At 44.8% G+C, this 13781-nt stretch overlaps 1 protein-coding gene across 1 annotated transcript in view; it reads left to right on the top strand.

Moving 5' to 3' along the window:
- Positions 1–13781, top strand: part of SH3GLB2 (SH3 domain containing GRB2 like, endophilin B2) — a 101211-nt gene that overhangs the window by 65997 nt on the left and 21433 nt on the right. The window contains exons 2-7 of the mRNA XM_029612377.1: positions 3068–3209; positions 3509–3637; positions 4263–4396; positions 5160–5252; positions 6326–6388; positions 8283–8306. Of these exons, the coding sequence (XP_029468237.1) occupies positions 3068–3209; positions 3509–3637; positions 4263–4396; positions 5160–5252; positions 6326–6388; positions 8283–8306 (585 nt within the window). The remainder of the gene's footprint in view (positions 1–3067; positions 3210–3508; positions 3638–4262; positions 4397–5159; positions 5253–6325; positions 6389–8282; positions 8307–13781) is intronic.

The following is a 13781-nucleotide window of genomic DNA, read 5'->3' as shown; positions in this document are numbered from 1 at the left end:
TAAAAAGACTTAGCAGCCTGCTGAACACACAGTTGTAAATATTTGGGCCATATAAACTACTCAACATGATGTCCCTGCCTTTCAACTTCCCCCACCAGGATAGAATATCTACTCTCCGGATCCTGAAACTCTCTCTCCTTTTTCTGAATAGGGCAGGTTCTTATGAAATGGTATGGCTAAGCCAGGTTTCTTCCCTACTGCAGGGGCATAGTGTAACAATCCCACACACCCACATCGCAGTTTTTTACTCTCTATATCGAAGTGAGTCTCTTGAAGACGGGCTATATCCATTTTGGACCACTTAAGTGCTTGTAGAACTCTTAGTGAGTTTTAATAGGACTGCCAAGGCCAATCGTGTTCCATCACCCATGGGTCAAAAGTCAATCATACCATCAAAAGACCCCAATATTTGTGCATTATGGGCCTCCCAGCCTAGACTCACATGTCCATATGGACCCCTGTTTTCTACTAGAAGGAAATAATCCAACCAGAATGTTTGTTTAAAACAAAGTTCCCCACTATTATTCACGGGGAACCCTTGTGAATAGATAGACTACTCTCTTCCCTACCCCCTTCCTAACAGTCCAGTCAAAATGTTCTGGATATGGAGCACCTTCTAAACGTGTACAGGCACAATCAACCCCCCCCCCCCCCCCCCCCCCCAAGAAAGTGCCATTGAAGATAGGATATGAGAGCACAAAGGAAAAATTTACAGAAAGTGTCAAACTGCACCCCAGTTCTTCCATATCCATGACTCAATGAAGCTAATTGTTATCCCTGAGCATAGAGAGCAAAACAGACATGGAAACACTGAAAGCCTCCAGTACAATGAACATCATAGAATGTAAAACTATTTTCTCTTAGGTTCAGATGATGGTCCCCAGAATTGCTGCTGGGCCCTCGGGGGGGGGGGGGGGGCCAGGCCCCCCCAACCAAAATGACAAAAATTACCCCCCTCCTCGTAAAGATGATTCTTTGAATTTAAAGCAATTGTCACCACAAAACCAGCAGGGGGGGGGGAAACCCCTTTAGCTCTGCTTGTGTCCTGGATAAAATCAGGCGAAGCAGTAGTACTATCACCAAGGCTGTTGGTGGGTCACAAAGCTTTGTAAGCATGGCTCAGGAGAAGAAAGGGTCCTTACTCGTTCAGATATGCTTCCAATGTCTGTGCTCCTGCAGGCTACAATATCCCATCAGCAACAGGTGGAGCACAGGGTTTAATATCAGTGGGTCCCCAGTAGATATAATCGGTGACTTGTCATGGACAGAAGCCGCCTCCGGTGTGACCCTCTCCCCCCTTGCCTGTCCTAGGGTCTGCCATGCACGAACTAAACACCAAGCAATAGTCACCAACCTTGCTGTGTCCAGATTGTGGTGACCCAATGTAAAAGCTTCGGTCCACAACCAGGATGTTGTACTGGCGTGGCAGGGACTAAAGCTAGGTGCCAGTCTGGAATAAACGCTCAGGCGGTTATTCCTCTCAACTTTAATACTGGAGAGCCAGAGCAGAAAACAATGATGCGGTGGCCATCTTAGTTTTCAGGCTAAAAACTTAACTTTAAAATATCAACAACTACAACTCAGAGTAAGCAATCTGCAAACTCATGCATCTGCCACCATCTCAAATGTGTGCCAAATTTGGAGCTTTTGGCAGGTATTGGAGCTGGAAATGCACCTGTTTGATTGTTCCAGGATTTATCTCGTCAGTGTGCCATAAATTGAGTGCAATGCATATTGGGGTAAACAGTCTAATAGGAAACGCTTCTCGAAAAGTAACTTTCTTCCCCCCCCCCCCCCCCCCCCCCCCCGGTATGCTTTCACTAGTTTGTGTAGCCAGATTAAAACTTTATCAATGATGCGGGGTATATTTTTCTCCCTCTTGCCTGTTTCCTGGATGGTGAGCCCTCTATACACAGCAGCCTCAGGCAGCCACGATTCTATAAAGATCTCCAAATTTTTATGTTCTATGGTCTCCAGTTAACCCATGATCCTTATGTTGCTGCATCGTGATCCTGTTTTCTTCGCCTGAGCTCCAAGGCCCTCTTCCAGGGCAGAGTTTTTGTGATCTCTAGGGAATCATCCTCCAGACTAGATTCGACCTTCTGCGATTTTCATCCTTGGATGTTTGGAAATTGTGCTCCTAAGATCTGTAATCTGCACCAAGAAGTCTTTTGAACCTGGCATCTAAAGCAGAAGCTGCATTCACGACCTGCGGCGTTTAAGTCAGATAGCATCGCTGGTGAGGGGAGAACACAATGATTTCGCTGCAGCCATTTTGTCTGGAATTGCCTTTGCTTTTTCCTTTCTCTTCTCCCTGCCCCCCCCTTTCGGGGGCATAATACCTGGCAATCTTGCATGTACTTATCTATGGACATGTGGCCAGTCCACAGATCCAGAAATAAAGAGCAGAAAGTCATGGATGCTTGGATAACCGCTGACAGAGGGGGGGGGATGGCACCTGGAGCCTGAACTCCCATGTCTGCTCTGCCTCACCACATCATGTGACTCCCTTTTGGCTTTTATTTGTTACCTTTTCTTTGTGTATCCAAGTGGACAAACATGGCAGCAAAAAAAAAATATTCATAAACTGGCTGAATAAAGTGAGGGGTAGGAAGGAGGGGTATAGCTGTTATGTTTGCTCATTGGATACAGATGGAGGAGGAGAAGGGGATAGGAATATGACTTGGTTAAGCAACCCCCCCCCCCCCCCCCATGTTCTCATTTCAAAGATTTGGGTGCAAAACTTTGTTTTTTTTCTGTTTGGGTGAAGGGGATGCTCTAGTAGTTACTGGAGTCATTTGCCTCCAGTTGACCCCCCTTTTAATGGGTGATGCCACTGCCACCCTCTGTATGTTGGTGAAAGATAACCATAGAACAATTTTCTTGGCCCACTGGCCAGACCTAAACAACCTGCTGTATTCTGCCTCTGTATTGTGTTGTATCTCTGGTGCTCTTTCCTTTCCCAGCAAAGAGAGCTCATGCTGTTGATATATCGCGCAAGTCCATGCTACTTTCACCTCTCCAGGGAGCCCTTCAGTTCATGTGGGCTTTGATTTATTTATTGCAGTTCACAGAGGAGAAGCTGGGGCAGGCTGAGAAGACGGAACTAGATGCCCATTTTGAGAACTTGCTGGCCAGAGCAGATAGCACCAAGAACTGGACTGAAAAGATCTTGCATCAGACTGAGGTTTTACTTCAGCCTAACCCAAGTAAGGGCAGTTAGAGGTGTAGTGGCTTTTGTATTAGGGTGCCAGGCTGCCTGGTGCTGAAGACGCTGCAGTTGGACTTTGTTTTGGCTATTTGTTCTGGGGAGAACTTGCTGGCATGTTTTAAGTAGGCTGTTGTGTGTGTGAGTTGACTAAGGGGGGAACTGGGGTGAATGTCCTTGCAGCTTGCCTTAGGTTGTGCTCTAACTGGGTATCATTGAATTTTTTATTTTTGGGTTGGTCTGGTGCTGGATGCCATGCTGATCGCTGGTAGCATTTCAGGTGTCTCTGCTCTCCTCCAGGTGCCCGGGTAGAAGAATTCTTGTATGAGAAACTGGACCGGAAGGTGCCAGCTCGGACCACCAATGCAGAGCTACTGGCCCAGTACATGATGGAGGCAGCTAATGAGTTTGGGCCAGGAACCCCATATGGTGAGTAGTGGTACAAAAAAAAAACTATGGAATACTACAGTACATGCAGCAGTGATAACCCGTCCAACTGCTGACTTCTCAGGGCTGTGCCGGTCTTGGCAGTTTCCACTGAGTGTGCGAATACTGTTGACTCCCACAGATAAGTGAGACTTGTGCTGAGTGTCGGAACTGCAGAAAGCTGTGAAGCATTCATAAGAATCCAGCTTCCTCCCCTCTGGTGTTTATACCCTTAGTTTGCTTTATAAAGACTTACCCCGCGTGAACAATTGCTGGTGGCTAGAGCCAATGAGGCCCAGCTCTAAACCTTTCACCTCCTAGGCTTGGAAGGGTCCTTAGGGTGGCACATGAGCCCATCTGTATGTCAGGAGCATGCCCTCAGAACAACTATGGCAGGTAAGTGATTTTTCTAGTGCCTATGAGGTGGGGGTAAACCACTTTCTTTCTTTATACAGGTAGAAACAGAACGGGAAAGTGATTTTTACCTAGTAAACTGCCTTAAACCTGGTCTGGCACTACATGGAACAGAGGCCCATTAGCAGTATTGGTAGCTGACACACTTGCTGTGAACAGATTTTGGTAGGGGTTGTGGCAATAACCCTCTCTGCTCAATTTCTTTCTTTTCTAGGGGCGACTCTCCTCAAGGTTGGAGAAACAGAAAAGCGCCTAGGAGGAGCAGAGAGAGAGTTTATCCATGTGTCCTCCATCAACTTCCTAACCCCTTTGCGCAGCTTCCTGGAAGGGGACTGGAGGTCCATTTCTGTAAGAAACTTTGGAACATAAGTGGTTTAGACTATGGTCCTTTGAGCCTAGCATCTTATCTCTGTCAGCGGCCAGGCAATGTCCCAAGTACCTGGCAGATCTCAAAGTAGATCAGTTTCCAGTTACTCGCCCTCAGGAATAGCAATAGCTTTCTTTGTTCTACCTGGCTAACAGTTATGAACTTTTCCTCCAGGAACTTGTCCAAACCTCTCTTAAATCTGCTACGCTGGTCACCTTGACCACATCCTCCTTGCAACAAGATTCCACAGCTGGATTGTGTGCTGAATGAAAACATACTTTCTACACCTTGTGTTAAACCTGCTGGTTAACTTCTTGCAGTTATTTGGGGTGGAATGGGTAAAGGACAGTTTTATCTACCCTTTTCACTCCATGATTTTGTAAACCTCTACCATGCCCCTCTCTTCCAAGCTGCAGAGCCCTAACCTGTGCAGCCTCTCATCACAGGGGAGTCATTCCATCCTCTTATTTCAATATCTAACAGGGGGACAAAGATGTCTGCAGCAAGTGTTGGGTTTGATTGCTGTGTTGAGGCACTCCAAGGGGGATTCCTCCCCCGACCCTCTTCAGTCTATAGTTTCCTGGATCCCTTTTTAAAAGTCAGTGTTACCCTCTAGACTTCAGCAATTGAGGCTGTGTTAAGTTGTAAGCTCTTGCATGTGCTGTCAAAGCAAAAACTTTTTATCTTTTCTTCCAGGATGTCTTTCAGTGTCCCAAACTCTGCTTATCTTTTTTTTCTCTGCAGAAGGAAAGACGACTCTTGCAGAACCGCCGCCTGGACCTTGATGCTTGCAAAGCCAGGCTGAAGAAGGCCAAAGCTGCTGAGGCAAAGGCAGCGGTAATCTTCCATTAATCCTTCACTTCCAGGACTAAAGTTGAACTGGGCTGGCTCTGGTGTACATTGCAAGTTTTATTTATGTAGTGGGTGGGATTTGGAGCAGGTGGAGTCGGAGTAGTTAGGAATACCCTAGATGTGATTGAGAGTTAAGCCATGGCACTTCAGAAAACATCTGCAATTAACTTAGAATTTTTCTCCTTTTATCACTGAAACGAAAAAATATCACAATGATACAAAGTCGGAGGAACCACATATGAGAAACTAAAAATATATTCTCCTGAGTCCTTAACTTGCAGATTGACCCCCCCCCCTCACCCCATGATTTCCAGCATGGGGTGAGGGGGGGGGTTTAATAGCTAATAGTGCCCATGACATGTACATTCCATGTAGATGAGGCTATCAACTACCCCTTTGTTTGGGCACATGTTTTGGACATGCTAATCACCTCATTGCATCTGGTGCTAGTCTAGCATGTCCCAAATGCACATCCAACCGCATGTTAGGCTGGGTGCACTTTATTCCATTGGCCCCCAAGTAACTTCAGTGTTCCTGCTTGTCTCAGTGATACGGAGAAAGGCATTGCAAAATCTCAACCGTTTCTGCTAGGAGACCTTTTCTAAACTGTTTTTTTCTAAACGTGGCTTTTTTTTTAATTTTATTATAATCTGCAAAGTGTGAAGGGGAAGTGAGTATTCCTGTCCTACCCTGCTGTGGGTGATTTTGTTTTCTACAGAACTTTCACTGATTCTGTGTAGGCTCTGACTACCGCAGGCCACAGCAGTCTGCTGGGTGTACAGGCTCTCCGCCTGCCACAGGCTATAGCCAACTCTTACATTTTCCATGCCTTTTGAGTGCTCTCTTGCATGCGGTGCTGTGATGCTTTGGGTGGGAGGTCCTTTTGGGAGTAGTCAGACCCCAGTTGATGCACTAGAACAGGAAGAAGTTACCCTATTTGAGGGATCACGCATTGCTGGAGGCTCTAGTGTTCTTATGCCATCTGACTAATCTTCTTGCTCATTTTCGTCGTTTTTTTTTTCCTGAGTAATTTCTTATGTGAATTTTATTCTCCTTAGGCTTTGCCTGATTTTCAGGAGACCAGACCTCGTAATTACGTCCTTTCAGCCAGTGCATCTGCGGTAAGAGCATGAATTTCTTTGCCTCCCTGTACTAATTCACTTTTTAGGCATCCCCCATTATCAGCACTGCCTGTGCAGGGGAAGAGCAAGGAATATATGGTCCCAAAAATCCTGCTTTTTAAAATTTTTATTTTTAATCTCTTCATCTCCAGCCAGTCTTGGGAATCCTTTAATGTAATTCTCAGATTCACCTCGCTACATGCAAAGCTCCACATGTCTTTCAAACACAGAATATTTTCTCTAACCCAAGGCAGAGCAAAGAACATATACCCCAGAAAGAGCAGTGTGCTCTGGCCTTCTCTGCACATGGCTGTAGGCCCTGGAAGACTGGTTAGGAGCAACTGACCAGCAGCATATCACGTGTGTGTGTGTGGGGGGGTTTCAGTGGCTAGGATATATCCCTAAATATATTTAACGTATTCCAGACCATTCCTTGCTTATTCAGTTTTTGTTTGGTGTTTTTTTTTAATGTTTTAAATTGCAAGTTACAGAATGTGAGGAGCAATAAACATCTAGTTTCAAATGTCCCTGACTGCTCACAATCTGGTCTATAGGACTCATCCTGATATAGAGGAGAAGCAGGAGTGAGGGATTCTTCTGAATTCCCTTCAGTTATGTGAAGTTTAAAGCTCTTTAAAAATATTCAGCAGGTTATGTGAGGTTTAAAGTTGTAAAAATATTCAGCAGCTTACTAAACAGTATCCATGTTATGAGCCGTTCTGAGAGAGGGGAGATGGGATTTGGGTAGCGGTTGTTAGCCAGGTGGAACTGATTAGGAGCACCTCTTTGGGGTAGCGACAGAGCAACCATCACAGGCTGTTTGTTTAAATGTCCTTGCTGCCCCATCATAGTCTGGGTGTCTGTACAGTGTCCGCATTGCTCACTAAAATGTCAAAAATCCAGCAGTGACTTTCGCTCTGACCACTGGTGGACTGAACCTGCACCTGTGGGGATGATGGTTGTAGCCCCATGGACAGGCTTCACCTCTGCTAGATTGGGACTGACAGGGATGACCTCTCTTTCCCAGTAGAGGAGACACCACAGAGCTACAATAGCAGATCTTGTCCATCGTCTGCAATCATTTTTACACATTGTCCTTTTTTTTGATGTTACGATACCTGCGACTAATTGCAGAAGCAATACTCCTGATTTCCTGGTGCCCTTCCAGCTGTCCTGAGGGTTTCGGCAAACTGCTAGCCAGCTGGCATGGCACCAGAGCAGGGTATGTGGGATGCCACTAACCACAGATACATGGATGGGACTTTTTTCCAAGCTTTTCTTTTCAGGTACCAGGTTATTTTACTTTACTATCCTAGAGTTGAATCAGAGTGGTTTTAAATTAAAAACTCCTGAGATAGGAGATGGGAAGAATTTAAGGGGGGGGGGAGGAGTCTATTTTTGGGGACCTAAGCTGCACTTGGGCATGTATCTGATCTGTGTCTAGGGGACGCTCCTCTCTTTGCTGTCTATTCTTGGACTAGTTTCCAGCTCTGCATAGCGCTGAAAGTGTTCCTGTAAAATGAAGATTATTTCACTACATACACATGTTGTGGCTTGTCCTTTTTTGGTTCTGATGCCTTTCGATATGGGTATTAAACAATGGGATAGTTCCTTGGACTTGACCATGTTGCAGGGTGAGTCACCTTTCTCAAACACAGACCCGAGCAAGGAAGAGCTCTGTGCTCTCTGACCTGTTTTCTCCAGAGTTAGTGGCTTCTTGAGCAGCTGAGTCCACAAGTCAGTGAGCAGCCGATGGTTACTACTGGTTTAGGGTGCTTGGCATCCCCCACCACCCACCATGTTGTTACTGTAATTCATCAGTCCTGTTGTATTTTGTTTCTTGAAGTCTTCAGCACTCATGTCCTTTCCTGTTACTCTGTGACTCTCCCTGCAGCTTTGGAGCGACGAAGTGGACAAAGTAAGTATGAGACTTCCCCCAGTGTATCTGTACTGTCTTTGAATCCATCTGCCCTATTACTCTGCTGGGGATATGGAGAGGAAGTATATATCTGTCCTCATTGTACATGCTTCGTAAGAAAAATCTAGATTAACTTCAGGGATATAATGAATGGTGGAAACAAGCTGCATAAGCACAGTGGGTAAGAAAAGAAGTCCTCTTCCCAAAAACTTGTGCTCTCAAATGTGGGAAAGGGAGATGCATACTGTACTTGTATTGCTGAGCAGGTCCCCCTCTGTGTGTGTTGCTCACAAAAACTTGTAAACTAACTTGAACTAAAGTTGGAAAGTTAATCTAGAAATTTTATTTATATATTTTTACCTGTAACTGGTGTTCATCACGGACAGAAGGATAAACTGTCCCACATGTGAGTGTCATTGCCCAGCACTATATATATAGTGTCCTCACATTGGCTGGAAAAGCCTAGAAGGCTTTTTGCACACATGCAATATCCTATATGTGAGGACCCCCAAGCCAAGGGTTGTTTTGGTGCCCCCTGCCTTGATTTTTTTCCTGTAAATCTGCATACTAGGTGATTTGCAGGAGGATTTAAACACAGTGAAGGAGTTAGAATAGGTAAAGATTTTTAAAAGATTCTTCAGAATAGTATGGGAAACCTAGTGTGACACAAACATTCACTTCACACTATTTCGAGGCTGGCTTGTCAAGCTCCTCATGGCAGCTTTATATATTTCCTCAGAGGTGGCAGAAGGTGCTAGAAACTGCAATTGCCCTTACATTGTGGATCTTTATATGGTCTTGTGAAGGAAAACCTGCCCCTGGTGGAGATGGTCACAAAGAGCTGGGAGAATTTTCTGATGTCATTTTCCTGTCAAGGTAGACTATCTTTGGCAGCCAAGAGTATAGGAATTGGAATCGGGTGAGCCATCGGGGCTTGTGCCTGCTCAAAAGTTGAGACTACTGCCTCCAGAAATGCTGCTGCCAATGAAGGTGTCATACTGCTTTCTACCTCTCTCATTCTGGTCTTGAACAGTTGATCTGGTGCTTTTGCAAGATGGGCAGAAAGCATGTGGTGCTGTCAGCGGCAGCATTTATGCAACGGATCCAGGTAGCCTGTACTGTGAGCCAGTAAGGGACTGACTGGGGAGGGTGTCTCTGGAGCTGGAGGCTGGCTGTAGGTAGTTGAGCCTGACTGGCTTTAAAATGGGAGTCTGGGCTGGAGACTGGCTGGTTGCAGTGCACAGGGGACAGAGGGAGTTGAGATACTGGTGCGGGAGTGCTATGCAACAAAGCACCTTGCATCATCCACAAGAACAATGATAGGAGCTGAGCAACTCCAACATAACGCCCCTTTGCTCCCCACAAGAGTAACAGTGGGGCTTGGTTTAAGTGGAGGAGGAAATGTATTTCTAGTTTTGCACTAAATAGTCTGATTTTCTTGGGATTTCCAATTTTTGTCTGCACCTTTGTAACTTGTAGCCAGCTATCCTGCAAGTTTTTCTGTCACAACCAGTGACAAGCATGAACCTCACTCTTAAGCCAGGATATGTTGGGTAGGATCTCAATCTTTGGCTCACAGCTAGTGCTGCTCTTAATACATACGTTGTGCAAAGACAACTTTTTCTGAAGCTTGTATATAGGCAAATACTGAGGTAAGCTTGGATGTTTTTTAATCAGGCGAGTGGTGGTCAAACAGAACTGTTTCTGTATCTTTAGGCCACAATTTAGTCTCTGATTACATCTCAGTTGATCTCTTTCTACACATAGTGCACAATAGTCTTAGTACTGACACATCTATTAATGTGTGTTGCCATTTTTTCTCCTTTACCACTGTTTTCTAGTATTGAGCCTTTTATTGGTTGGTCTGGGAATTTAAAAAGAGTTTACTCTTGATTTACATGAATGTATGTAAGAAAATGGGGAGGGGGCAACCAATAAGATATTCCACCACACTTGATCCACGAACATGTGGTACAGTTTTTCCACAGGTTGTGTGAGGCCTGGAGGAGAAGATTGGCAGACAATTTGACTGAATCAAATAGAAAACAGAAACCTCCTTGAGTAGAAACACAAGGTGTGTGCGTAACACCATCCTGTTTGAACACCCTTGTGCAATATGGGTAACACAGCAGTGCCTGTAACTTGCGGATCTTCCTTGCCATTTCCTTTAAGGTGTGGTCAGCTTTAAGAGTAAATATTTGAGTGGTGTCATGTGCACCAGCTTAAAACGGCAGCCCCATGAGTAAGGAGAGGACCACACTGAGGTCCCAAGATACTGCTGGCAACCAGTGGGTGAGACACAATTCTGTTCTGTGGATTGTGGTACTCAGCTATGGCACTCAAGTGCACTTGCACCGAGTTTGTTTTTAAACCTGAGGTGGATGAGAGTCCAAAAGACTTGTAATGGCTCACACCTGTAGAAATAACTTTCTCAACCCACTAGAGATCAAACCTCTTCCACTTGAAGGAATAGGAGGTACTAGGAAAAGCTTTTTTATTACCAAACTAAAAGCACTTTTGATTCCTCATCTAAGCAGCCAAACAAGGATATGAACAGCCCCTTAACATCCAAGCTGTTAGATCTAGGGATGTGAGAATGGGATGGAACATTGTTCCATCAAACTGATGACAGGGACAGTTCTGGATGCAGATAGGAGTTCCTTCACAGACTGAAGGAACCATGCTTGGCAAAGCTAAGATGGGGCTATTAAGATATTCCTATGATCGCCCTTAGCTTTGTTAGGACAGGGGTAGTCTGCTGATAGCCAAAACCCCTATTTGACTGCAGAAACATCCTGAGATATTGTCCTTGCCAGACTCTTGCCTGGAGCAAAATGTTTTTACTATTTATGGTGCTCTCGAGGTGAATAAGGCTACAATAGGCATACCACATCACCTGATTGGGCCATCTGACACCTGGTTCAATGACTTTGTAGCAGTTGAGAATCTAACTGCTTGTCTGCCCATCTAAGGGGTTTGGGATAATTGTTTGTGATATCAATTAGTGGCCTTGCATACATAAGTGCATGATTAATATAGCTACTATTTCTTTTAATTTTGGTCAGGGTTAGAGTTCATAAGTAAACAGATTAGGATCATAGACTAGGTAGGATAAATTAGTTATCAGTTGGAGAAAGTGTTTTTTACAAGGATGTGAGTAATTTTAAGGTGAATTGTCATTTGCAAATAGATTAAACTAAGTACATTTCTGGAGGAGCTTGATGTTGTAGTATCTTACTGGAATTTTTGAATTTCTAGTTGATGTGGTCTATTTTTAATACCTAGGGCAACAATATTTTAAAAGGGGGCTGAAAAGCTGGTATGCAGCCCTGGAAGCAGAGGATGAACCAAAACTTGTAAACCCCAAATCTACAGGCTCAACAATCACTGCCCCTAGAAGGCAGTGGTCTGATTTGCTTCTGAGTAGCCCAGAAGCATCTGTCTATCAACCAGATATGATCTGGGAAGTGTGCTATCTGACAGGAGCCAAAATCAAGACCTTGCAGAATGTCCTCAGGCCTACTGACAAATTATCTGATGCTGGTCATCAGTGTTGGTATAAACGATACTAGGTACCAACCGATCATATCAAAAGGAACTTCATGACTCTGGGAGAGAGGGTAAAGTAGATAGGTGCACAAGGATGCTTGTATTTTGGAGACGAATGAATGGCTGCATAGCTGGTGTCAATGAGCATTTTTTGGCTTCCTGGACCATAGAAAAATGTTTCAAGGAAATCTGAGCAGAGATGGGGTTCACCTGTTGCAGAAGGGGCTTAACGTCTTCAGAACAGACTAGCAAACCTACTGAAGGCTTTTAAACTAAATTGTCTGGGATGGGTGAACAAAGTCTTCAGGTAAATAAAACATACTTGTATAGAAAGGGGAGGAAAAGCAATGTACATTAATGCTCATAGTATGAGAAACAAATTCCTAGATCTAGAGACAGTCATGGAAGAGGCTGAATTGGATGTAGTGACTCTCTAGGAGAGGTGGTACATGGAAAACTATGACTGGGGGATAGTTGAATCGGGCTGCAATCTGTTTAGGCAGAATAGAGTAGGAGGAATAGCAGTACATATAAACAAAAACATATATATTTAAAGTAATAAGTGTGCAGAACTTGAAGTAAGGAGGCAGCACTGTGGGTTAATCTGGAAAGAGGGAATGGAACATTTCTATTTGTGTAATATAGACCGCCATTGCAGACAGACGTAATGGAGGGTATTCACAATTGCTATGAAAAGGGAGGTGCAATTGCTAGGGTATTTCTCTGGATGTTTTGGGTCATCCTGGCTGCAGTTGTCAATTTGTAACAGAGCCCATACAGGAGGAAGCAATACTGGATCTGGTGCTTACCAATGGGGACAGTGTTTCTGAGGTATTAGACAGTCATCTGGGATCCAATGATCACCTGATGGTGTGGTTCAGTATTAGAACGCAGATTGGGGAGAAGTAAACTATTGGCATATATTTAGTGTGTTTTTGTTTTTTAAATAGTCCAGTAACTCAGCTAATAAGCAGAAGTTAGTTTTCACAACCCGCCCACCCCTAGCTCATCCTTTAATTTATAGGCAGATGCCACTTTCTCTCACACACAAAAAAAAAAATCAGCCTTTTAACTTCACTTCACAAATTCCCCACACCTTAAGTTTGATCAATCCCTTGTAGGCTACTACCAGAGATATAGTGAATACACTAATACATTTAAAGAACCCTAATTAGACATTCCTACTCCCATAGCAACCTAAAACTTAACTAGGAACTGAACACATTTTGAGATGAAGGCAGCAGTCCAGCAGCAAGGGGGGGTGGGCCCTCCAGTCTTTTGCATCGAGTGTCACAGGTATGACTTTACCTGCTGGTGTAAAGTACATGTGCATCCGATGCACAGAGCTCCTGTCTCTGAGAATGAGTCACAGACCTGGAGGAGCTGAAGCACAGAGGTATATAGATGAGACCTTCAGGAACATAGTAGCCAAGTCCCAATTTCAGACTGGCAGCCCTGGTGCTGCCTTGGAGGAAGAAGGTCTCATGATTGGAGAGCATCAGCCTGGTGCAGCAGGAAAGGATCCTGTAGCAAGGACCTGCTCTCCAGGTGATGCATTGTCCTCTCGAACAGAATGTCCCCCCAGTGCTACTGCCCAGGAGGGAAGGGTTAGGTTAGCCTTCATAGTTGGTGATTCGATTATTAGGAATTTAGACAGCTGGATCGCCTGGTAACATGCCTACCTGGTGTGAAGGTGACGGACCTCACAATTCACCTAGATCGGATTTTATACAGTACTGGGGAGGAGCTGGCTGTCATGGTACATGTGGGCACCAACAACATAGGAAAATGTAGGAGGGAGGTTCTGGAAGCCAAATTTAGGCTCTTGGGTAGAAAGCTTAAATCCAGAACCTCCAGGATAGCATTCTCTGAAACGTTCCCTGTTCCACGCGCAGGTCCCCAGAGGCAGGCAGAGCTCCCGCATCT

This window comes from Rhinatrema bivittatum, chromosome 8 (assembly GCF_901001135.1).
Source record: "Rhinatrema bivittatum chromosome 8, aRhiBiv1.1, whole genome shotgun sequence".
Taxonomy (NCBI): Eukaryota; Metazoa; Chordata; class Amphibia; order Gymnophiona; family Rhinatrematidae; genus Rhinatrema; species Rhinatrema bivittatum.
Note: the sequence above shows the minus strand (reverse complement) of the source record. Positions and strands in the feature narration are given on the sequence as shown.